The sequence below is a fragment of the Ornithodoros turicata genome, chromosome 3, assembly GCF_037126465.1.
Source record: "Ornithodoros turicata isolate Travis chromosome 3, ASM3712646v1, whole genome shotgun sequence".
Lineage (NCBI taxonomy): Eukaryota > Metazoa > Arthropoda > Arachnida > Ixodida > Argasidae > Ornithodoros > Ornithodoros turicata.
In genome coordinates, this window is record NC_088203.1 from 10208996 (window position 1) to 10233572 (window position 24577).

At 47.4% G+C, this 24577-nt stretch overlaps 2 protein-coding genes across 2 annotated transcripts; one reads left to right on the plus strand and one right to left on the minus strand.

Moving 5' to 3' along the window:
• Nucleotides 1–6221: 6221 nt before the first annotated feature.
• Nucleotides 6222–14522, minus strand: LOC135389880 (intraflagellar transport protein 74 homolog). The gene is made up of 9 exons (XM_064619916.1): nt 14470–14522; nt 11377–11929; nt 11167–11321; nt 10317–10437; nt 9550–9675; nt 8778–9115; nt 8197–8284; nt 6649–6834; nt 6222–6556 (listed from the first exon to the last, which is right to left on the minus strand). The coding sequence occupies exons 2-9, from the start codon at nt 11908–11910 to the stop codon at nt 6299–6301; spliced, it is 1806 nt and encodes a 601-aa protein (XP_064475986.1). The 5' UTR covers nt 11911–11929; nt 14470–14522; the 3' UTR covers nt 6222–6298.
• Nucleotides 14523–14814: 292 nt separating this feature from the next.
• Nucleotides 14815–22991, plus strand: LOC135388032 (kelch domain-containing protein 4-like). The gene is made up of 8 exons (XM_064617311.1): nt 14815–15040; nt 15097–15188; nt 15379–15457; nt 15721–15819; nt 15893–16122; nt 16184–16407; nt 20210–20568; nt 22597–22991. Exons 1-8 carry the CDS (start codon nt 14933–14935, stop codon nt 22975–22977), a joined length of 1572 nt encoding a protein of 523 aa, XP_064473381.1. The 5' UTR covers nt 14815–14932; the 3' UTR covers nt 22978–22991.
• Nucleotides 22992–24577: the final 1586 nt, after the last annotated feature.

Genomic DNA, 24577 nt, shown 5'->3' on the forward strand with positions numbered 1-24577 from the left:
CTGCTTGATCTCGTCGCTAACCGCCGACTACGCGACATGGTGGCAGCGGTAAAACGCTTCGAAGGCTGACCACGACTTCCTGTACACATCGGCATGTCACCTCCGGGGGATGGGGCCACGATGGAAGGCACCGGCAACAGTCGAGCTGCCACGCCAGCAACGTACGTTCCAGCTTTGAACGCCTTCGCCATAGAGCTCCCCGAGAAGTTTGACTTTCGCCACCCGGAGTCGTGGAAGAAGTGGTTCACGAGGTGGGAGCGATACCGTGTAATTTCGGGGCTCCACAAGCAGGATATGCAGACACAAGTCAACACGTTCTTGTACGCCATGGGCAGCGAAGCCGAGGACATTCTCACGTCGCTTCGCCTGTCGGACGAAGAACTGAACGACTACGGCAAGCTTTCGGAAGGCTTCAAGGGTCACTTCGTACCCAGACTAAACGTGATCTACGAGCGGGCTTGTTTCAACCAGCGGCACCAACGAGACCACGAGACCGTGGAGGAATTCGTCAGAGAGCTTCACCGATTGGCTGCAACCTGCGAATATGGCGCGCTCAAAGAGGAACTGATTCGCGACCGCCTAGTGGTTGGCCTGCATGACAAGGGCCTTAGCGAAAAACTGCAGTTGGATTCATCGTTGACGCTGGAGAAAGCGGTCAACAGAGCGAGGAACTCGGAGGCCGTGAAGGGCCAACAGCCACTGCTGCACTCCGACGTCAACTCCGAAGGAAGACCTCGTACGAAAATTGACGTGGACGCGGTCATTGCTGCCAAATCTCCGTATGTAGCAAAGGAACGTTCCGGAGCCGCGCAACGGCAACGACACGGCGCGAGCGATCGTGACCGGCAGCGACCAAACAAAACCTGCAAGTGGTGCGGGTACAGCCTGGATCACACGAGGGCAGACTGTCCAGCTCGAGAGAAGGTCTGCAGCACGTGCCGCAAGACAGGACACTTTGCGTCTGTTTGCCAGTCGAGCGCCCAGCGGCAGGTGCAGGGAACCAACCAGAGGACTCAGCCCGGAAGACAGCCCGGTCGTCGGGGCAAGGGTCAAACCACGGCCAAGTTGGAAGAAGTCTTCCTCGGCGAAGTCCTGTCGGCATGGACCGCTAAGGAGCCGTGGATCATAACAGCTGAGGTGGACAACATGGCAGTCTCGTTCAAGGTGGACACTGGAGCCGACGTCAGCGCGGCACCCCAGTCTGCACTTGCCGAGAACACGAAGAAACGCATACGTCCGGCAAGGAAAGTTCTGTATGGACCGGGAAGGTCCAGGCTTCACCCCGTCGGTCAGGCGGAAGTGCTGATGTCCTGGAACGGGAAGACGACCCGTCAAGAAATCTTTGTCATGGACAAGCTGGAGCACGCGCTCCTAGGTCGACCGGCAATCCGGGCCCTTGACGTGCTGCCACACCTCTGTTCAGTGGAATCCACTTCGCTCGTTGACCCGATAACGTCAAAGTATCCAGCCCTCTTCGGCGCACTGGGACACATGAAGGCTGTGTACCACATCAAACTTGTTCTTGGGGCGGTACCGCATGCTGTTTCGTACCCTCGTCGTGTGCCAATCCCACTGCTTCCAAGCGTGAAGGAGGAGTTGGAACGTATGGAAGAGCTCCAGGTCATAGAGAAAGTCGACCGCGCGACGAGCTGGTGCGCGCCCATGGTCGTCGCCAAGAAAAAGAACGGGAAGCTGCGCATTTGCGTCGACTTCGCCGACCTCAACAAACAAGTCGTTAGAGAGCGACTGATTATGCCCACTGTCGAAGAAAATCTCTCACGGATTCACGGCGCAAGAGTATTTAGCAAACTCGACGCGAATGCGGGATATTGGCAAGCTCCCTTAGCACCGGAAAGTAGAGAGCTAACGATCTTCATTACTCCGATGGGACGCTACCAGTTCCTGAGACTGCCCTTTGGAATCGCAACTGCCCCCGAGTTCTTCCAGAGGGAAATGCTGCGCATCCTGGAAGGCTTGGAGGGAACTGTATGCCACATGGACGATATCCTCGTGTACGGCAAGCATGAGCAGGAACACGATGCTCGTCTGGACGCAGTACTTCGCCGTCTACAGGACAGTGGCATCACATTGAACAAGGACAAATGCGAAGTCCGTGTAAACCAGATCCAGTTCTTGGGACATGTACTGGACGGGCGTGGCATATCCGTCGACCCGGAGAAGACTGAAGCCATCAGGGCCATGAAACCGCCAGGATCAGTCGCGGAGCTCCGATCTTTTATCGGCATGGTCAACCACTTGATGAAATTTCTCCCCCTTCTGGCTGAAAAGCTAAAGCCGCTAAGGGACCTGTTGACGTCGGACGCAGGCTGGTTTTGGGGCCCGAGTCAGCAACAGGCCTTTGAACAGATTAAGGACGACCTCACAAAGGCTCCATGTCTCGCCTACTACACAGGGAAACACCCGCTCACAGTCTCTGTAGATGCATCGTCCTACGGCCTTGGTGCAGTTCTCCTACAAGAGGACAGCGAGCACCGCAGACATCCGGTCGCGTACGCATCCCGGGCACTTTCACCAACCGAGCAGCGCTATGCGCAAGTCGAAAAGGAGGCCCTAGCTATTACATGGGCATGCGAGCGCTTCAGGATGTATATTTTGGGCCTGCAGTTCCACGTAGAGACGGATCATAAACCACTGGTCCCTATTTTCTCCACGAAACGGATAGACGAGCTGACCCCAAGATTGCAACGGATGCGCCTACGAATCCTGGAGTATGACTTCACGATTGCACACGTCCCGGGCAAACTGTTATACACGGCGGATGTTCTTTCGCGCGCTCCGGTTACTAGCAGCGATGAAGCATCATTGGACACCTTACTGCGGGAGTACGAGCTCCTCACCGTTGAGCTACTCCCAGCATCCGGGTCACTGCAAGCACGTCTCCGGAGAGCTCTACAGAGTGATGACGCCACATCAGAGGTCATGACGTACTGCGGTAACACATGGCCACCAGCAGACGAGATGAGCCATGAGGTGCGCCGGTACGCCAGCTTTTCCAGTGAGCTCTCTGTCGTCCAAGGACTCCTGTTCAAGGGGAAGAGACTGGTAATCCCATCAGTGATGCGACAAGAAATTTTGGACCGGCTCCACGCTGGCCATCAAGGTGTTGTCCGATGCAGAGCAAGAGCGAGGGACGCCGTCTGGTGGCCCGGTATCGGTGAACACATCGCCAATTTTGTGACCAGATGCCCAACATGCCAAGCACACAGGAGATCCCGGGCGGAACCCCTGCTTCAGACCGAACTTCCGCCGCGACCTTGGCATACCGTGGGCATGGACATCTTCTACAAAGACAAACAAAACTATTTGGTCATCGTAGACTACTACTCAAAGTTCTTCGAGCTGAGGTGTCTTCCAAAGACTACGACGGCTGACGTCATAACGGCATTGGGTCCGGTGTTTGCCTGTCACGGCATTCCAGCGGTGATAAGGACTGACAACGGGCCGCAGTTTGCCTCGAAGGAGTTCGCCCGATATCTGCAACGTATCGGTGTGGTCCACGTGACGTCCAGCCCGTACTACCCTCAAAGTAACGGCCAGGCAGAGCGGGCGGTTCAAACGGCAAAGTCTCTTGTAGCCAAGTCGTCGGACATCGACGACGCTCTTCTGGCGCAGCGGACGACCCCAGGGAAGACCGGATACTCACCGGCGGAATTGCTAATGGGACGACGTCTGCAATCCACGGTACCAGTTCCACAGAGCTCCCTGCAGCCACAGTGGCCGTACTTGGAACAGTATCGAAGGAGCTACGCCCAGGACCAAGCGGTTCATGCAAGGCACTACAACCGGAGGCACAGGGCCTCATCTCGCCGGCCTTTCAGAAACCGAACGGCCGTGAGAATACTCGCAGGAGCGGCAGCACATGGGGCCATCGTCGGTCAGGCCTCTACACCCAGGTCCTACGTCGTGGCAACTTCAACGGGGATTACCAGGCGCACTAGCCGGCACCTGCAAGAGCAACAGTCCGCTTTGCCGCAGTGTGGACCACAAGGCGTCGTATCAAGTCCAGGACGCGTGACCACACGTTCAGGGAGAGTTGTTAGACCGCCCGAGCGTTTCGGATACCAGTGACAGGACACTGAGACTATTCGTTGGTTTGGACATTTGGGAATGGTTTTGCGTCTTTCGGAAAGGGGGAGGTGTTGTGTGCATATTATATGTTGTATTACATGACGACGACAATGTGACGAACGACAGGTGGTCACGCGCCACCGCATGCTACGCGAGGATTGATAGAATAAACGTTCTGATCCGGACTGGATAGTCACGCCTGCTTGATCTCGTCGCTAACCGCCGACTACGCGACAAGTCGGGTGCGTAAAATTCAATCTGTCGAGAGCAATGAGAATGTTCCGTGGTGCCCCACGCGCATGCGCGTAGACATTTGTGAAAAACGTTTAAGTCAAAAGCCTGACAAAGGAATATGAAGCCTGATATATCATCAGACGTGTGACCAGGTTGTTTAAAGTGGCGCGCAAATAGAAGTTTAGGCTTTCTTGTTACTTCTTATCCGCGGTAGAAAAAAAAAAAAAATTATAAATGCCCTTTTAATGTGGCTTAACTGTGCCTAACAGGCACAACACCGTAAATAGATGACATTGGAGAACTCGCAATCGAGGTCTGCGTTTTTTTTTTCTCTCTTTTTTTTTCAAAGCATCAGGTAAGAAATTCGCCGTCCGAGAGCAGAGTCTCTTTCATATCACGTCCGTCCACAGGTGTAGAAGCACAAAATAGTCGCGTGAGGTAAGATCCGGCGAGTATACATCGGACGTTCAATGCATCCAAGTTCTTCAAAACCGACGTTGTCTTGCCTTTCTAAGTCGAGCAGCAGCTCGAGCAAATCAGCAAAGTCGAGAGCAGCTCGTAGTATGCTGCATTAAAGATAACCGTCAATACAATTTCCTTGTTCAGATAAAACCGTGGACGTAATCTTTCCCATGTCTTGACCTTCTTCGGCCTCGGAGAACCCGCGAGTGGAGCATTGCAAGTGGGCGGGTATAGGCATCCATTCGTGGTAAAGACACGCGCCAGAAGTAAATTACAGCGCGTTCTTTCACGGATCGTAATGACTGGAGAATAATCGTCGAGCTGTCTAGAACCCCTTTAAAGGGAGACTTCGGAATCAAATGGATTTCAAGCTTGCGGTATTTCCCACATTCATTCACACGAACTGAACACAGTTGCGAAATATCTTACTTGAAAACGAAGGTGGAATTGTGAAAACTACTTTCGAAATTTGAGGAAGTTTGGCTCCCACTGAATGTAGATGGAAGTATTTCTTCTTCCTTTCTCTGCTCGGCCAACGTCGACGTGCATTCCTGCGCTGCTTTCTGAGGGAAGCAGATGACCGTTGTTTCTTTCCATATGTGTGCAGATTGATCTGATCCCCAATCTTCGTCCATTTTGTTCCAGGAATGTAACGCAGCGGCTTCGACCGACGTGTGGTATACTACTTGCCCGCTCCATGCAGGGTGACGTAACGCGTTGGCCTTCGGAAGGGAAAGTTTTGGAACCCCCCTTTCCACATTCCTGTTTCGGCTTGATTGCTCGCTTATTTGTGGCATAATTCGCCACACGAGAAAGAAGAAGAAGAAGTTGATGGCTGATATACTGTGGACGTTATGCACGATGTGCAGCAATTTTTTCACCGATCGTTCCGAAGTACCCCTTTACGTCAATGTATAATAACTCTGTCACACGGGCAGTCTTCGACCACCATTAAAAATGCACCACCGCCACCAAGCGTGTAGCGCGTCAACATCTCCAAGAGCATTGGATCAAATGTTTCCTGACAGGTTGACACATTACACACTAGGTCGTGCTACCTGCATTTTCAATGGTCATTGATGTCAATGGTCCTTGAAGACTGCCCGTGTGACAAGGGTGTGACAACGATGCGTATGCCTCCCATTTTCAAGTAATTAGGATGATGGTTGGCTTGGCGTAAGGTGCGCAATAGAGTTCTCTTTGAAGAAACAAGTATCCGCTGACCTCTCTCAGCAGTTTAGAAGAAGGGCGGCAGCCCGCGGATTAATATAGCTATGGGTAGCGGCAAGACAGCTATATGCATCTACGCAGTATAGATTCCACGCAGTAGCTAAGATTATCTGACAAAAAGACGAGATTAGCTTCCGTTCCTTATCACCAGTTCACCACGAATGCTATAGTCTTTTGGCCTTCACAACTTACTTTATTACGCAGAATATACTCTAATAGTGGACGGTCATGGACTTAAGTAGGTCCAGGTGCCAATATAGGCGTACCAGACGTCTCTCTGCATTCATCCATAGTACGTCGTTCCTTTCGCTAAATTGTCTTGTAGGATCTTGTTGTAGGCGTCTACTTGCGCTTGGACCTTGAGTTGTATCGGCTTGTAGTTATGCTCGGCCATTTTGGAAACTATAAATTCTCGAACCGTAAAATTGTTCTGCTCCTGGTGCTGGAGGCGGCGTTCCAGGTTGGTCAGCTTGGTGAGCAGTTCGTTGTCACTGAGCTTTCGCTGTAGTTCATCCAGTGTCGACTGCTCCTCTTCTACAACCTACGAACGAAGTACAGGTTGCACTCGCGAGTACTACAAAGGCAAGAACAGCTATTTCGCATAAAAGGAAGAAGAAAAAAAATGTTACATACCGTCTTAGTTGCGTCGGTCCTCCTCCGGAGGGATTCTTTCTCTACCATGAGCTGTTGTTTCTTCCGTTCAATCGAGGCCTTCAGCTTGTCCAGGTCGCTAAACGTTACCATCTCTTCTGACATGGTACTAATTTTCGTCCTCAGGGTCTCCAGCTCTTGTTGCACTTTATTTTCTAGTTGTTCGATCTGTTCGAAATAAAATATTGCGCGTTATTTCCACTGGCCTCTATATTACGGGGAGTGCGCATCGCTTGGTTTGCGCAAGGCGAACCGATTCCACCTATAGTCGTGTTCAAGGTAAGGAGGAAAAGAACAATAGTCCGTCAGTTCTTCTGCTGCGCCACAGGTAGGATGGCTGGACGCAAAGAGGTCATGCTCTCTCGCTGCGCCAGGTAACGTAATCCATCATATATACTCACTCTGCTTCCGTATTGGCTGTTCACACTGGTCACATGACACTACGCTGCAGCAGAAAGTACGCCCCCCTACTGATGGCGCATAGTGGCGCTGCAGTATTTCTCCCGGTGCACCATTGCCCAATGGCGTGTGTAGTTGACGGACTAGATTTATTTTCTTTCTTACATTGGGCACGATTATAGATAGTGCGGCTTCTGTTGTGTTTGCCTATAAGCAAACACAATCCCAAGGCCCAATGCAGCACAATGTACTGAAAGTCGAGTGCAATAGGGGTGGACGGGTAGGTGCATTGTGCTGCTTGGGTAAGCACACAGCGTGCAAGCAGTGACAAAGCAGAATGAAGGAATTCACTGAAAAGGTTCGCCAGCTGCAGGAACATTGTTCGTCATTCATCATTGCTCTTAGGCACTTGAGGCTTTGTGTATTTGTCCTTTCTTCTCTGTTCCAACCTCAGAACATCAATTTCCATACTTATAAAGCGTCACGTGACAGAGCGCCAGAGACGTCAACGGGTGACACAGGGGACAACTGGTTCTGTTGTAAACTTTCACCTCCCTCGGACGACGTTCCAGCTTTACATTGCAAAATTCAATTTTCAAGTTCTGCCACTTTCCTGGTGAATGTTTTGTGCCCAACGAAACCATTACCAGAAACAGAGCTTCAAAACCTCTCAACCATATCCGACCCCCGATCGTCGCTATATTCAAGATGGGCCAACTGAACTCCTCAGCATGTGCAACCTGCAGCGTGGAAGCAGACACAGCGCATCTACTACTGCACTGTAGACGTTACAACACTGCCCGCAACACCCTCAAAGGACGGCTGACTGCTCGGGGATACGCACACATACTCCTTTCCGCATTACTTGGGCCTGTGCGCCACTCCCGTCAGCGGAGCGTCACTAGAGCTTTGCTCGACTTCCTCCAGGCGACAGACCTCATGAACAAATCATGAGCTGACGACTTCTCATGTCATCTACACTTCACCCCATCCTCGTTATCTTATATTTGTTTTTGCGTCATCTTTGTACTATTTTTGTTTTAGGAATAGCAAGCCGGCCTTCGACCAGGCTAACCTTTCCGCAATAAACGCAAATAATAAACCAGACGATAAGTGAACGGTTTCAGTCACCTTTCTCAAGTCGACCGCTAGCTTTTTCTGTTCTTGTCCAAGGGCATCTAACGTGGACTTGGACCTTTCAATTTCATTTTCTTTGAAACTGCAAGGCAAAGAAATGAGTTACGCCATATGACAGCGGATAAGTTTTCGTGTGCGACAGGATGCTCTTCAATCAGCATCCACCTGCTACACCCCTACCTACCCCTGCTACACGAGTCGCCTTCAACGGTAAACCAATGGCCATTGAAAATCCTTGTAGCGCCCCATCCTTGGGCCCCTTGTTGGCTGGCGTCAGCCCCATCTGATCGCCTGCTCTTTATTTGTGTGTGTGTGTTGAGCGCCCCATTTCATAGTCAAGATTTTGTTGTTGTTGTTGTGTAGCGCCACCAATTGTGCAACTTGTCAACCTCTCACAGAGCATTGGATCCAATGCTCTGTCAGAAGTTGACACACTACACGCTGGGTGCCGCTGCGCACATGTACCCGCAGACTATACCCGTGTCCGGGGTACGTGAGATGCCATACTCATCACAGTCAATGGCTGTCGGAAAGTGCACTCGAAACAGTGTTTGAATTCCCTAACGTTCACTCACGCAAGGTCGTCTTTCAAAATGGACAATTCCTGTTGGGACGGAAGATGCGTAAAATGGCCTAGATTCCTGGAAATATTTTCCAGATGTTCCACAATGGCCGATTGCAGTTGGCGTTGCCGCTTCTGCTCGGATTCTTTCGTTTCATCGAACGATCCGAGAAAGGCGTCCATGGTCTCTTCTCGCTTCCGGAGTTCCCTGTACTTTGCTCGCCGCTCCCCGTGCTGCTCCTCTAGTTCTTGGTCCACGTGGGAAAGTTCTTCCTGGGCAGCAGCAATGTGTTCCTGAATCTCAGCTGCCTGGTGTTCGATACTGGCGAGCTCCGCGTTGTCTTCTTTGACCTGCAACGAAATGTACCAAGAAGACTGAAGAAGAACTGAACAAGAAGACACAAGGGAAAGACTGTTCCAGGCATTTCAAACACTTGACCAAGGGCCACTCTTTTATTGCAAACTAATGGGAAGATGGCCCACAGGGGAACAAGACGTGAAGGCACTCAAGGCACTGTCCACGTAAAAGAAAGTGGCATATACTGCCACGTACTACTAGAGGCCACATATCATAATCCTCCTACCCACCACCCAAAACCACCCAATTGAAGAGGAGCTTCAGGCGCCCTTAGGACAGCCACTCTGCTCCAAGTAGTTTCCCCCTTTCCCCTTTTTTTCGCAGCTATTTACTACTACTACTACTACTAACTGCACGTAGCGCAACAGGCACAACATGACGCGAAATAGAATATGCGGATTACGGACCACGGACATAGCAGTCTCACCTGTTTCAATAAACGTTCACGTTCTTCAGCTGGAGATCCTCTGGACCTTTCTTCCTCTTGTAGCACAGCCTTTTTCTCTTCGAGCTCCCTCAGGCGTTCGTAGAGACTCACAGCTTCTTGTTTCACCTGAAACAGTTCTTTGTTGTTTACCCTTTTTGAGCCTATAGGATCCCTTGAAGCATAGGAGACAAAGAACGCACGCGCAGTGTGCTCAGTTCATGAACACCAATCTAGCCAAAACGCGCAAGGAAAATCAGTCTATATCTCAAGATGCCCAGCAAGAACTTCTGTTTGGCACAGAAATTACCCTGTTTTTCGCAAGTTCAGTGTTCCACACTTTCGGCAGCGTTACTTCACAGACGAGGCTTTGCTTCTGTTGATTCGAGAATCTGTGAACGTTTATAGAAGGGATGATAACTATGAACAGATCAGCAACAGGAGAAGGGTGACAGAAAGATCTTTCCGAAACAGCACCCCAAGCGATACTGCGATAGAAAAATATGTACACCGTAGTCTCCTGTGGCTTGTAAGCCGTAGTTGGATTGGACTGTATATAGACTGGTTGGAACTTGACGTGACACTTGGACAAAAGATAGAACTGAAGACCTGCTGGTGCGTAGTCTGACACGAGCGATTACTTCATTCCTCGAGGGGTCGCTAGAAATGGCCTTTCAACAACGGAGCATGTTGTGAAAACAAGTAACTATACTGCTGCACTCCCTTGTGTGTGTCTGTGTGTGCCTGTGTATCTTTCGTTTCAGCCATACCTGAGACAATGCGATGTCCTCGTCGAGGTTCTGCTTTTGCAGGTGCAAACTGCTCAGCTGGTGCTGAAGCTTTTCTAGCTCACCTAACAAAGCTTGATTGGTATTTTTCAAGTCCGCGTACCTGAAAGCGGAGAAGCTCTATCGGTTAGCGCCATCATCATCTGAACGAACTGGTTTGAAAAAAAAAGAAAAAAAAATTAACGGGCGCGAAAGAAACTGTAAGCAGTTAAGCTAAAGAAAGAAACTCACGCAGCACTTGGCCCTCTTCTATCACTATTTTACTATATTCGTGTTCAACATATACGAACAGAACTTTCAAGCCGCATTCGCATATCCGTATAGTGCGCCGACTCCGAAACCCTTTGAGCCCATAATCCCCTAATAAATCCCCTTTAACATTTTTAAATCCCCTAGTTAAACTATTTACTAACGAATTTTATTGAGTCATGTTGTAGTTGCATACTAGCTTCGAGAGGATGTTCACCTGGCCGTATAACGAACTGTGAAAACGACATCTGTGATGCTTTCATGGCTTTTTTAAAATAAAAATTATGTAAATGATAAATATAAACACTCTGTAGTGCGCTAGAGAATTAGAGAGTTTTCGTTTATGTCCAACAATAGATCTCTCCCTGTTTCTGAGCAAATGACGTCATAGTGTTCGACAGCGCCACAACTTCGGTAGAGTTGAAGTACACTTGAAGCTAGAGGTGAACAAGGTCGCGCCCGAACGCCATGGATGGTCCCTGAAAGGGACCGTTGCGCAAAAGTACCGAATTAAGTTACAAGTTACCAAAAAAAGGAACTTTATTACAGTAACGAGTTAGCTCGAACTATGGATTCTGGTTACCTGCTCCGCAGTTCAGGCTTCATTGCCGAGACCAGGCTGTCTGCCATGTGTCTTTCCTGTTCAATTTCCTCCTCTAGATGTTTCAGCTGACTCTCTTTTTCTTGTCTTTGCTCAAAGAGCAGTTCGATGCTCCTGGCTTCATGATCGTTCTGCATCTGCAAAAATAGTGATCCGCAAAGTGATTGTACCCAACAGAAATAGCCAACGTACCTGTAGCTCTCGATACTCTTCCCTCACTTCATCCATTTCAGCATCCGTATTCAGCTTGTCCATCAGCAAGTTGTAATCTGCCATTTCACCCTGCAGTTGTTTCAGCTCCGCCGCAAGGGTTTCAGCTTTCTTCTCGTAGGCAACGTACGTCGTCTGCTCTTGCATTTGCGATTCTGTTTCTCTCTGCAGTCTCGCAATTTCGTTCGTCAACTCAGTCATTTTGTTTCGGAGCAGAGCCACAAAATACGACTTGTCCTGGATGTGTCTTTGCGAAGCCCTCGACGCACTCATGGCGGTCTTGGGGGCTACGAGTCCATGCTGCGTTATCGGCCGTTCGGCAACCGCAATAGGGGACAAGGCACTGATTCCTTGGGCAGCGTTCCCACTGCGAGTACCAGGCCGCGTGCTGGCAGCGGTCATCAAGCGGCTTGCAGTCCCGGAAATGCCACTCCGTTGAGTGGACGCCGTAGAACTCCGCAGCCCCGACACTGGACGGAGGGCAGCAGACGTGGGTGGACGGTTGTCCATCGTCATGCCTGTACGATGACTGAATCTGAAGCGTACCAACAGAACTGGTTGAAGTGCTACTATGGTATATATTTTTATTTACTATTCAGGATGTTTCTTTATCTGTTACACTTATTTCTCAAGTTGTACGAGCAGAACTCATGTCATTTTTGTGGGCAAGCTATACGTGGCCTGGTAGACGTCCTGTGGGAAAGAGACACCTAATTAGCTAAATTTTATTAACTTTTTAATTAGATGTTTTCGTAAAACTGCGAGACAGAATGAATTAATGAGTCAGTTTAATGTGCACAAGAATGGCTGCAGGAAAAACGGAATTGGAGACGATCATTATTCGAGTCCGCTCCCTCACCCAGAACTCCTGAAACGAGCACGTACCCTGAAATATAAATCACCAAATTTTGGTATGCAAATGAGGCGAAACCGGAACTACACGCACTCCTCGGGCGCAGAACGACATCGCTTTGGCTTATCTACAGGCCTCGGTGGCTCTCGCGGTCCGTAGAGTGTCCGCCTACTGATTTCAAGGTTGCGGGTTCGTGCCCGGTCGAGGACGCCAGCAACTTGGTGGCAGTGTGGAGTCCTGGAGTAAGGTTTACGGAACACGCTCTGGCGCATTCCTCCCTCAGAGTGACATATATGTTGGCAGCGAATGAGACCGTACGGACTCACAGACATGTGCCTAGGTGACCCAATCACCTGTTTGCAAGGCTGAACGGTAACATTCGCTGCCAGCGCGTGCTACTCTGAGGAACGAATGCACCGGAGCGTGTTTCGTGAACGTTTGTTCAGCACTGTACACGTCACTTCGGCACGCCGTTTTCTGTGCCGCGTGCTGAGGTTTCAGTGCGCGCTAAAGAATCCTCAGGTGGGCAAAATTAATCCGCAGACAGGACCACTGTAATCACAGTTGTCTCGCGACGTACAGCCACGAGTTGTCATTCAGCTTATCTGGGCCGGAAACCGGAGAACTGGAGAACTGATCAGCGTTTATTACAATGGCTACAGAACACGTGGCTCTTCGACGGGCGCAAACCTCCTTTCCCTCTGTTTGAGCTTGAGAAGTGCGTAGTCATGGTTTTCTCTTCATTTGCGTTCCAAAGGTTGGCAATTTACATCTCAAAGTACGCGCTCGTTTCAACGTTTTTGAGAAAGAGGATGAAGTCAAATAACAGTTGCCTCCAGTTCCGCTGCCTCGCACTTTAGCGAAAACACCGAATTAGCAAGTTAATTATTGTATTTTTGGTAATTCGTCTCCAATACTTACATGCTCTTTCCCACAGAGTCGTTCCTATGGCTGCCTAATCCGCCGGCAAAGATGGCATCAGTGCTGCTCTCGTAGGTTTTAAATAAATAAATAAATAAATGAATACATAAAATAAAATAAAATCTGTAAAGGATGATGATGATAATAATAATAATATTTGCATTCTTCTCCTTTTGCTCTTTCACAACAGCTCCAGGTGCTTGTAGGTCCGCTCTTGTGTTTTAGGCGTGGAAATTTGCTCACGCTGATTAATAAACAAACGTAGAGTTGTTGCAATTAGAGTCACTAAATAAGCTACGCTTCAGAGTATCGACACTGAGTTCCAAGCGCGGGCATCCGCCATCTTATTTCCGCGCCACGCTACCCACGCGCACTTTAGCGCAAGAATGCCATCTATCGTGCACTGGTGAAATGTTCCTTCCGTTTGCAAGCAGCTCATCAAGGTTTACGGACTTAAGCTCACCTTGACATCCTCGTGACGCTCTCACAACACATGGATTATCACACAACAATCACACACGATTCTCTATCGCACAGGGAGCATTATGTTAGGCCGGTTTCACACGAACGTTTTTCGCGTCCGTGTTTTGAACAGAGGCAAAACGGACCCATTAGTACCTATGGGGATCGATTGCCCTTAGGTTCTGTTTCTGAAGCACACGCACGACGAACGGTCGTGTGAAACCGGCTTTAGCTGTCTTTGATCCTCAACTCGGGGTGGTACCGGTGTGGTGCGGAAACAAGCTGGCGCTCCTGCTCTCCCTTGGACGTCAGCGTCGATACTCTGAAGCGAAGCTTATTTAGTATGTATTGACGTATTAGGGACAGTCGAAACCCGGGGCGCAAACGGAAATACAAATCTTTCAAGACAAATATATCTCGTTCCCAGCCCAGTCCCTTTGTTACTGTCACAATATTAACATGCAGCCAATTAATTAGATGTGTTTTGCAATTATAGCTGCACTGTATGCTACGCGACTGTAAACTCTGAATCTCATGTAAACATTATAGAATATTTTCAGCAGACGGCTGCGACGTTTACGGCGGTGACTAATCGGGGTCAGGCCCACCTTCTGTTTGGTTGTTTGGTGACCTTGCTTCACAACTCTAACTTTAAAATATTACCTTATAACTACGTAAAATCGTCTCTGTCCATATTTTGAGGGTCAGCGATTTACCACGGGGACGTAAATCGTACTTGCTTGCCTGAGCACATTTTGGTTCGTTTTGCGGTAGTAAGATCCAGACATCTTAGTACGTTATTTCGGAAACTAATGCAATGCGTGAGCCTATTTACTCACCGATTTTCACGTCTAAATATCGGACGAAGAGTCGCGACGACAGCCGAGTTTCGTTTTCCAGATATTCCAATGTTTGTTGACGTACTGTAACCATAGAAACGTTTTCGAAGGTGGCATAGAAAGTGCTGTCCTCTGTATCTACACTTTAAATGTTACATGATTGTTAAGTGTTTTAATTTAGTCTGTAGTGCAAAATTACCCTTTCATCTTGATAAGCCTGCCCATGAAAAATCGCAGTGAACGCAGTAATATACGAGGCGTTGGTTGTGCCAACTGTTGTCTGCCAACCTTCACGGTTGTCAACGGCTACAGCTACACTGTCGGCTATGGTCGGCTACGAGTCGGTCAATTGGCTACAACATGGCGGCTTCCATTCTGTGAATGTTGCGGGCGCGTGGTTTTAGGTGAATTCAGTCTGTATCTTGTGTTCTCTGTCAAATTGCTGCCTAATTGGTAGACAGGCATGGGTAAGAAAGATAAGAAAAAGGGCAAGGGTGCTGAGAAGACTGTTGCCAAAACTGAGAAGAAAGCTGCAGCGAAGTTGAAAAAGGAACTAGCAGCGAAAGGAGAGGTATAGCAAGTTGTCTTTCGTGAAGTGAGTAGTCGAGCATACTTTCCTTTACGTAGGATGACATCGAAAAACTGATTTCTGAATTCGTTGAAGCGGACAGGCAAAGGCAGACTGTGACCGAAGAGTTGGTGGAACCCCCGTCGTTTAGGTATATTGACGTTCTCAAATGGTACTTTTAGTTTCTTCTTAAAGTGGGTACCTGTCACACCAATATGACAATTGATAATCTGCGAGTAGTAACGTTACGGGCACAGCAGAGTCCAAACCGGTGACGCTTCATTTTCTTTGTAAACGGAAATGTGCGTTTCTCGTTTTTCACAAATGAAAATCGCATTTAGGAGTGGACTGTCACTGTGCGTCCATCCAGAAAAGGACCAGCTGCTGTTATTTGGAGGAGAATACTTCAATGGAAACAAGGTATGTGTGATCAGCAAACCTACATGGAAATATACACACACGCAACGTTCATAAACATCTTGCCATCCCAGCTGGGAGGCTGCAACAACACAAGGATGGCACTGGCATTTTAAAATTTTTTTTATCTAAGGTATGCATACGTGCACGTTGTTTGTTTTTATTCCGCACAAATTTTTATTAGAAAGCTACGGGAGCAGCACAGGCGATGTTTTTTGCGCACGGGTTATACGGCCCGGCTTCTCATTTTTCTCGTTTGATTTCAGACCGTTATGTACAATGAACTCTACTTCTACAACATAAAGAAGAATAACTGGTTGCTCGTGAAAACCCCTAACCTTCCTCCGCCTCGTTGCGCTCACCAGGTGAGTGGAGACGCCTCGACTTTGTTTTAAGTAACTCGTCGCCTTGCACGTGGTGTGCTCTTCAATGTTGCAGGCCGTGGTGGTGCCACAAGGAGGTGGCCAAATGTGGGTGTTCGGGGGAGAGTTTGCGAGCCCCACACGCTCCCAGTTCTACCACTACAAGGACCTATGGGTGTTTTCCCTGACGGCCAAGCGCTGGGAACAGGTGAATGCCCCTGGGGGCCCTTCCGCTCGCAGTGGACATCGCATGGTGCAGCTGGGAAGGCAGCTTCTTGTCTTTGGAGGTTTTCACGAAAGTGCCAGGTAGTAACGGCTTGCGGTGTCTTGGTGTGACGCTGACCCCGACAGGGCTCTTTCATCGCAGGGACTACAGGTATTTCAATGACCTGTACCTGTTCAGCCTCGACGAGCGCAAGTGGACCAAGCTTGAGCCGGTCAATTCGGGGCCTTGTCCACGCTCTGGTTGCCAGCTGGCTTGCACGACTGATGGAAAAGTGGTTGTCTACGGGGGATACTCCCGTGAACGCCTTAAAAAGGACGTAGACCGTGGAGTGGCGCATACCGATATGTATGTCCTGCAGGCTGACGGTAAGGGCTTGCGATATTCCGTAGCTCCATTAGATCATGTGCCATTGTATTCACATGAATATTCCCACAGAATACTCTAGCAGAAGAATACGTAAAGTACTTAGAAAGTGTTACACCGTGTGTCATTAGCGGGGAGCAGATTTTTAGGCACCTAAACAGGCTGAAGAAGGCCACATGGTTTCTCGAAAATGCACCAACAATTTTGCGATATAATTTCCGTGAGGAAGCCACCCGACATGCAAACTCCATGTGGGACGCACCAGCTGCCTCCTCGAAAATTGTAGGCATGTCTTCTGTGATAACGGCTGATGTTAAATAACATGCCCAACCATGGAAGAACAGGTGTCTGTTGGACCCCTCTGGTGGTCACTCGTGTCAAAACTACCATACTTGCGCTGCTTTCTATTGTTTTATGCTTTACCAACGTCGTTTACTGCTAAAATGCAGGAACCATTGCAGGAACACCGTTATGTTAACAGGTTCCTACTAAGAGCATTCTTTTCACTTGCACTGGACTGCACTACCTTAGACTCCACGCAAGTCGGGTTTTCGGGAGCTGCACTTTCCAGCTGAAAGGAACTTTATTAGTAATGCCTTTCTTTTCAACAGGAAAGTGCAGCACGGAAATAACCCAGTTCAGATCTGGTGCAGGCGGTGCAAGCGAAAAGAATGGACCTACTGTGGCTGTGGTTCTGAACTGAAAGGAGATTTGTCATGGGAATAACATTTCATTCGGAAGTACATACTCGATTGGTTGTTTTGTGCCTCTGTGTGTGTTTGAGACGTCTTGAATTGTTTGTTTGCACGCTGGCGCCGTGCTGCAGGTTCATTTGAGTTCCTCCACTGTTGCACAAGTTCCATTAATGATATTTTTTACAACTTGAGCAACAAACACACAAATGTTGCCACCGCTGCCCCACAAGATGTTTCTTGTCCTGTGTGATCGTCCTGCAGACCGTGGCTGGTCCTGTAACACAAGGGTAAACCTCCAAACACGCAGCAATAAAACTGCGCTCACACGTTCATCTCAATGCTGATAGCGGACAACAGTAAGACAGCCACAACTCGTGTCGTCTGCTTTGGTGGTTGGCATGCTATTGGGTTCACGTGAGTGGTCACATAGTAGCTTGGTAACACTTTTCTCACTTTCCTAAGTAAGAATGTAATTTAAATAACTATTTACAATTGGATTTCCTGAGGCATAAAAAATGCTTCTTTGTTGGTTGTGCTTATGGTTGTGCATACACAAACCCATCAAACTTTAGTGCAACTGCTCACCAAACATTTCAGAAAAGTCTGTTTATTTTTTTTATGTGTGTGTGTGTTTGTTTTTCTACTAATCTATGTGAACTCGAACTGCAGTCACTTATATATGTGATCTACACGAGGTATGCTGTTAAACACCTAAAAGTGGATGTCTACTTGTAAATTCTCCATGGTGTTCCTATTTTTTGATGTCCATGTAATGTATAGTAATATAAAAAGTCTAGGACAAGTCTAAATTTATATTTAACCTGAAAGCGACCATTTGTAGACATCTACTTGCCCAGTGGCGTCACAGGGACACACGTCACCCGATGCGGGGGCTCTTTGCATCACCCCCTACACACACACACACACACACACACACACACACTGTAATGTACACCTGTCCATACCAGATGGTACACTATAAATACCACAGACAAGTATTGTACTCACTCACCATGTGGTGCCTGGGTAGGGCACAACCAATACATGCACACAACCAACATTATCTTTTCTTTTTCCTCTTTTTTTTTACAGTAGACCCCTTTTATAGTGAAGTTAGTTGGACCACTAAAAAACTTCACTGTATCAGTATCTTTACTACATCAGTAGATCATGGCTGAGGTTTCAACAGATTGTTTCACTACAACTATATAGAGGTTTTACTGTATTTCTTGTTAGAGCTACTAGGAACACGGTTTTCAGAAATGTTACTCGTGCGTGGAACTTAAAAGTCAACACAAGAGCTGTGCTCCAGTTTAATGGTTTGTTGTACGTAGTTTGAGTTTGTCAGTGAACTGTAATTTGTTTCATTCAGCTTACCAAACAATTTGAATTTGGAATAACGAATGTCAGTCCTGCAATACTCGAATTATTCTTGTAAATTATTTTTGTTTTCATTTCTGCTATAGGGAGTGTGAGCGTGCTTTCCATTTGTGTTACTGGTGCCTGCTGAAATATTAAGAGTGCATACCGTGAACATAGTAGACGGCGCTGTCTGCATGTTTTCCTGTTGTCTGCTACAACATATCTTGTGGCTGTGCTGCAGTGTACTCCTTAGTGTTAGCGTTGCACGAAAACACACCATGCTGAGTGCTCGCATGAAAACATTTAAGGAAACCTTGAACCGTATTAACTCCCAAAAAGAGCTAGTATACAGATTTGGGCAAAAGCACAAAGTCTCGCAGAAAAGTTTGAACTACAGAGTCTCATAACCGTAACGCTGCATAAGTGTGTAGTGATAACCATAGATTGAGAAGTTACCCGTCAAAAAGAACTCGTTACGAGCTAAGCTACCACGTGAAAACTGTAACTAAGTTGATAACAAAGTTTTTCAGCATGAAATGTAACTCACAGTTACTGAGTTACTTTAAAAAAAGATAATAACATTATGCAGGTGCAGCACACGTGTGCAGTTGAGTTAGACCTTGAGTTGCCTGCCAAGGAGAGCAACAAGCTTAGATCGTTTTCGTTTATGTCCACAGCGCCACAAATTTGGTACAGTTGAACTACTCTCGAAGCTAGAGGTAAACAAGGTCGCACCCGAAAGCCACGGTCTTGATGGGATTACGATTGTCCCTGAAAGGGACGGGAACTTCGGTCCTACTTTTCTTGCAGTGGGAGGCAGCGAACAAGTGCCCGTTCGTGAAACCCAGCCTTCTCCTTCTGGTTTGTTTCGGTTTCAGTCTGTCTACCGACGTCATGATGACGCTTCTCTGGTCTATTCATATGCTTTGCATCTTACTCCCTGTGGGCGCTCAGTGGTTCAGCTTCATTTCAAAGGCAGCAGTTCTTACTTCCTGAATAAAATACTGTCATTGATTGAATATCACGTTTTATGGCAAAAAATGCCATAAAGGAACCGGAGAGGAAGCAAGAAAATATGTGGACGTGAGTGAAAAGCGAATTAAAAGTAACTTGGAACTTAACTCGAGCTACTTTGGCAAAGTTACCTGAAAAAGAAACGAGTTCCTCTTAAAGTTACCACGGCGCAAAAGCACCGAGTTCAATTACAAGTTACCAAAAGAAGGAACTTAGTTACAGCAACCACTTACTTGTAACGAGTTACCTCGAACTCTGGTAAATATTGTAGAAGTTTTTAAAAATTTGACCATTGGCAACGGTGACTCTTCCTGCAGTTGGGCAGCCAGGTCGCTTTGACGCCATTACGGTACAGCCGGCTCCTTAGTTTTGAGAAACATTGTTTGCTACATGGAGTGCAATGGGAGAGAAGAAAGAAGATTGGAAAGGCGCCGGGGCCCAATTGTAGTGCGCTCACCCTTGGGACATGATACCACAGGGGATGTTTTTCCACTTCCTCCTAGTTTCACCCTGCAGCGCGGGAACACTTGTGTCAGTGTTTGAGTTTGTTGTTCTGTTTCCTTTGGTAAGAAAAATATTGCATACAGATAAAGTGTTGTGTTAGTTGTCATGTCATGTCATGTCCTTTCAGCATGCGTCTGAAACAGAAAATGTTTGAGAAGGCTTTCTTGGCTCTTTGAAACTGAGCACGTTTTGAAAATACAGGGTTTTTTTTTTCTCCCTCTCTCTCCAGCACGAAGTGGCACCGTGCCCAAGTGGAAATGGATCCAAATAAAACAGAGCGGCTCACGGCCGGGCCCTCGCAGCGGGCTCGGTCTCACGCCCTGCCCTCCCAACCGTGCCTATTTGTTTGGTGGTGTGCAAGACACAGAAGACGAGGAAGAGCTTGAGGGATGCTTTTTTAATGACCTTTATCTTCTGGAACTGGATAAAGGACACTGGAGAAAAATTGAGCTCAGAGGAGAAGCGACGGCCGAAGAGAAAAACAGAGGAAAGAAGCAGGACAAAGCAAACATCTTGGAGGGTGAAGAAGGAGAGGGTGAAAAAGGAGAGGCTGCCGAGGAGATTGAGCGACTCAGCATACAGGAGTCTGTAAGTACAGTTGAGTTAGATGTGGTGGTAGGTACACCCTGATTAACAATTAGGGCCCATATTTTTAGGTACTGAAAAGGCCATGAAATAGGCGGGCATTTAAGAATGCCTATTTATTACGTCTGTTTAGAAACTGGAAAAAGCACCAGAATATGCACCAAAAAAAGGAAATAGTCACCTTCATCTGAGGACATTAAAGCTTTTCATGATATGGGACTGTAAAGTAGCCGTGAAAAAAATATTTCGGGAGAGGTTCAGTGGTACCGTACACATGTAGGAGAGGACTTCAGCAACGCTTGTCAACGGAACATAACAACCAAGAGTCATCGAATCAGGGCTGTGTTTTCAAAAGCCGTAGCCAATCACAGACATGCTTTCAGTCGTCATAGCCATGAGGACTAGCCACCGTCGGCTTCACGGACAGGAACTGTCGTCTGAGCATAAGCGTCCCCCGTACTAAATGGGAAAGCAAAATAAAGCGCAAAATGGTCTCACATTTTTCTCGAGACTGACTAAAGCGTGTTGCGCTTTTAGTCTACAGGTTCAAATTTGCTGAAGTTAGCTGCAATCATTTGCGAGTTTCGCAGAACGGCTAATTGCGGTAGCAACACAATTCACACTATATGTCAACATAACGAAGGAGGGAGAGGATGCAATAAGCAGCCCTTCTGTGTCCAGGTGGTGTTGACTTCACCCTGGTTCACCGTGGTTTCGTATGGGTTTGATCTCTCTAAATTCCTTGCCGTGCTAGCCACCAATATGGTATGCTGTGCTTGCGCTCGTTTAACTAGTACAATACTATACAAGCCTCACTCCTTATACAATAATATTTTTCTGCTTGGGGCCGATGCCAGGATGGCACCACCATGCTTACGCCGATGCTTTAGCCACTCACTATCCTGAAAGTACACAACAGCAAATCATGTTTGCAGCGTCCCAGCCAGCCTTGAAGGTTTGGGAAACAGCAAGAAAGTTTGAGTGGGATCCCCTTCTTCTGTCTGAATTTCTTCTACCTAACCAAAATACCAAAGTGCCCCCTGCTACCTGAATGAAAGCAACCCAAGAGTAATGGGAGGACAAACCTACGAATGAATGTGAATAAAAAAAAAAACATCATTCTGCAAGGACCTAATATGGCGCACTTGCACTACACTTCTGCCGAGCTCGGCTGTGGTCGTTGGAAGCCCTAGTCAGGTCTTGCCACACGGGCAGCGTAGCGAGTATCACGTGGAAAATGGAGCGTAGCTAGCGCTCTTGTTCTTAGCCTTTGTGTCTAAATACACATTGCATTAAATTAATACAAGCGTGAACAGGTGGACAAAGAGGGCCTGGCAAGGCTTGAAAAGGCAATTATTGAATGAGATCAAGAAAAAGGCAGCCAATCTGGAAAATGTCACGTTTAAGTACTTTTAGGCATTTATAGACAAATGCCTTGCGGTGCGGACTCTACTAATCAGGCAGCGAAGTGGCCTACAATTTGCACCCAAAGCTGGAAGCGCTGCCATCAGGGAACACTACTGCTCGTGTGGTACCATTCACCACAAAGAAAAAAGGGACAAACAAATTTTGTTGGGTTTCTTTCTCTTTCGTTCTTTTTCTGTATGTTTGTTTGCTTTGCACTGTTTCTTTAAGGTGGCCTTCTGAGACATAAAGTAATCAGAACCTTGTATCCTTGTAAGTAAGACTTCCTTCTACCCCTGAACCTGCAAAAAATTTGGATGATGAACTTTCCAAAGCGCAAAATTCACCCCACAATGTCAGAAAGTGCTACGTGTCATACATCCAGCTCAGCAATGCCACGCAGCATCTCATGTTCACTTAAAACACACGAAGTGTGTTCCTTTAATTTTTGACAAGAGAAATCTGTCTCCTTATATATGAAATTGTACCATTATGAAGGAAATGACCCATTAAGAAAATTTTACCCATTACGAAACAAAATCAGATTGTACTGACTTGTACCCAACTCCGAAGAGCCGTGAAACCAAGAACACAATTTTCCAAAAATAATCGCTGCTTTCATTCCAGAGCGTTGTTACTTCGGACGACGGCGTCTTCACCGTGACCATAGGTGGTGCAAACGAGGCTGCTTCGGCAGATCACACAATGCAGGAAGCAACCACTTCTAGAATGGCCAAAGATGTGCTTGTGCCAGTTGCACGCATGAACGCAGCCATGGCCATGAAGCACAACGTGCTCTACCTCTACGGAGGCATGGTTGAAGATGGTGACAAGCAGTTCACGTTGTCAGATATGTATTCCTTAGACCTCACTAAGCTGGACACGTGGAAGGTGCTAATCCCTCTCGATAGTAAGGCGCAAGAGTGGCTTGGATCTGACTCTGAGTCAGAGGAGGAGGAGGAGGACATGGAGCTGGACGAGGAGTCTGAGAGTGAAAGTGAAGATTAAATTGCAGAAAGACACCTAGTGTCTCACTTGTGCTTTCATTTTGTACTCAGTTTCAAAACTTTTGCGGACTTAGGTGTGTATATAAGAGACACATATGCACAATATGTGGTTGCAGTTTTATTAACTGCAGGTTGTTTGCTCTGCGCTGGTATCATGGCTCGTGGCTTGAGATGGGGGGGGGGGGGTCTTTGTCCAGAACTACATGCACAGTTGCAGATGATAGATGATAGCGCGTGATATACATGGGCATGACAAGAATGAGCATATAACGGCCACACAAGCGAGCTAGTATACATAGTGTCTGAGGTTTTGGGATTTTACCCGATTCTTCCCCGAATTTGCACCCGACATTGAAGGTTGACTCTCCAGGGTTGACTGTCCAGGGTTGACTCGAGTTTTACCCGGCAAATTCCCCTCACTGGAATGTCTGTAGGAATGCACTAGCTTACTTGTTTGGCAGCAGATTAAGTTAAATCATCATTTGTACCAAACCACTACACTTCGTTTGAGTAACTGAGCCGGATTTCTCCCCAAATTTAGCATAGTGGAAGTTTTTTCACCCGAATTCGCATGAATTTAGCGCCCGTGTTTATTTACTGGATTTTTACTCTCCAGAAAAAGTTTTTCCAAAAACTTTAGGCTCCAAGTATACAGGACATTTTTTGTTCGTTTGATTTTTTTTAATTTTTTTTAAATAAAAAAGGTCTAAGTTAAGACAAGAGATAAACTGATGTTCTGAGGCTGGAACAACATAGAGGGGACAGATACAAAGTAGAGCAGTACAGTAGAGCCCTGGACCGGCAATCCAGAAGATGTGGGTTCGATCCCTACAGCTGGCTAACCTTTTCAGTGACTTTCATCTTTCATCGTTCATCATAAGTTAAGACGTCAAGGCAGAAGTCCCCTCGAAGGCAGTATGCAACTACCAAATGACTAGTTACCTAAAATTCGCTAATTAACTAATATTAGGGGATCTAGGGTAAAAACTACCCTTCTGAGTGAGTGAAAGTCATTCCACCTTCTACAAACCCTGAAGCGAGCATGTGCATTGTTAATATCCATTATTGAATATTGCTATGCAAATGCAGCAAAAGCCAAAGAGCGCAAACGAGACACGTGAAAGAGGGTTCAATCCACGTCCGAGGGCCATGTGCCTTGGAGCGATGGACATGATTGGAGCAGATGCTCAGCTGCTGGCAAGATCAATCACTTTGCAGACCAGATAAGGCTGCGGGGTCCAAGGACATGTGCTTCTGTAGCGAGCAGTGTCATTTTCGCCTAATTCGCATAGCAATGTTCGGCTATGGATATTTTAACGCACACGCTGGCTTAAGGGTTTTTAGAAGGCTCGCTTCTGAACGCTCGCTTTTATCCTAAGTACCGTCATTAAAGAGCTAATTAGTGAATTTTAGATAATGAGTCATCTAGAAGATACATACTATCTACGGTAGGACGTCTGCCTGGCAGCAGAACTCAACTGCAAAACGGCATCCTTGTCAATCTCCAAGCTTCTTTATTTAAAAAATCTAACGAATAAAAAAAGAGCACCCTGTATACTTCATGTGCCCTGCATTTCCCTAGTTTGGGTAGGCAGGAGATG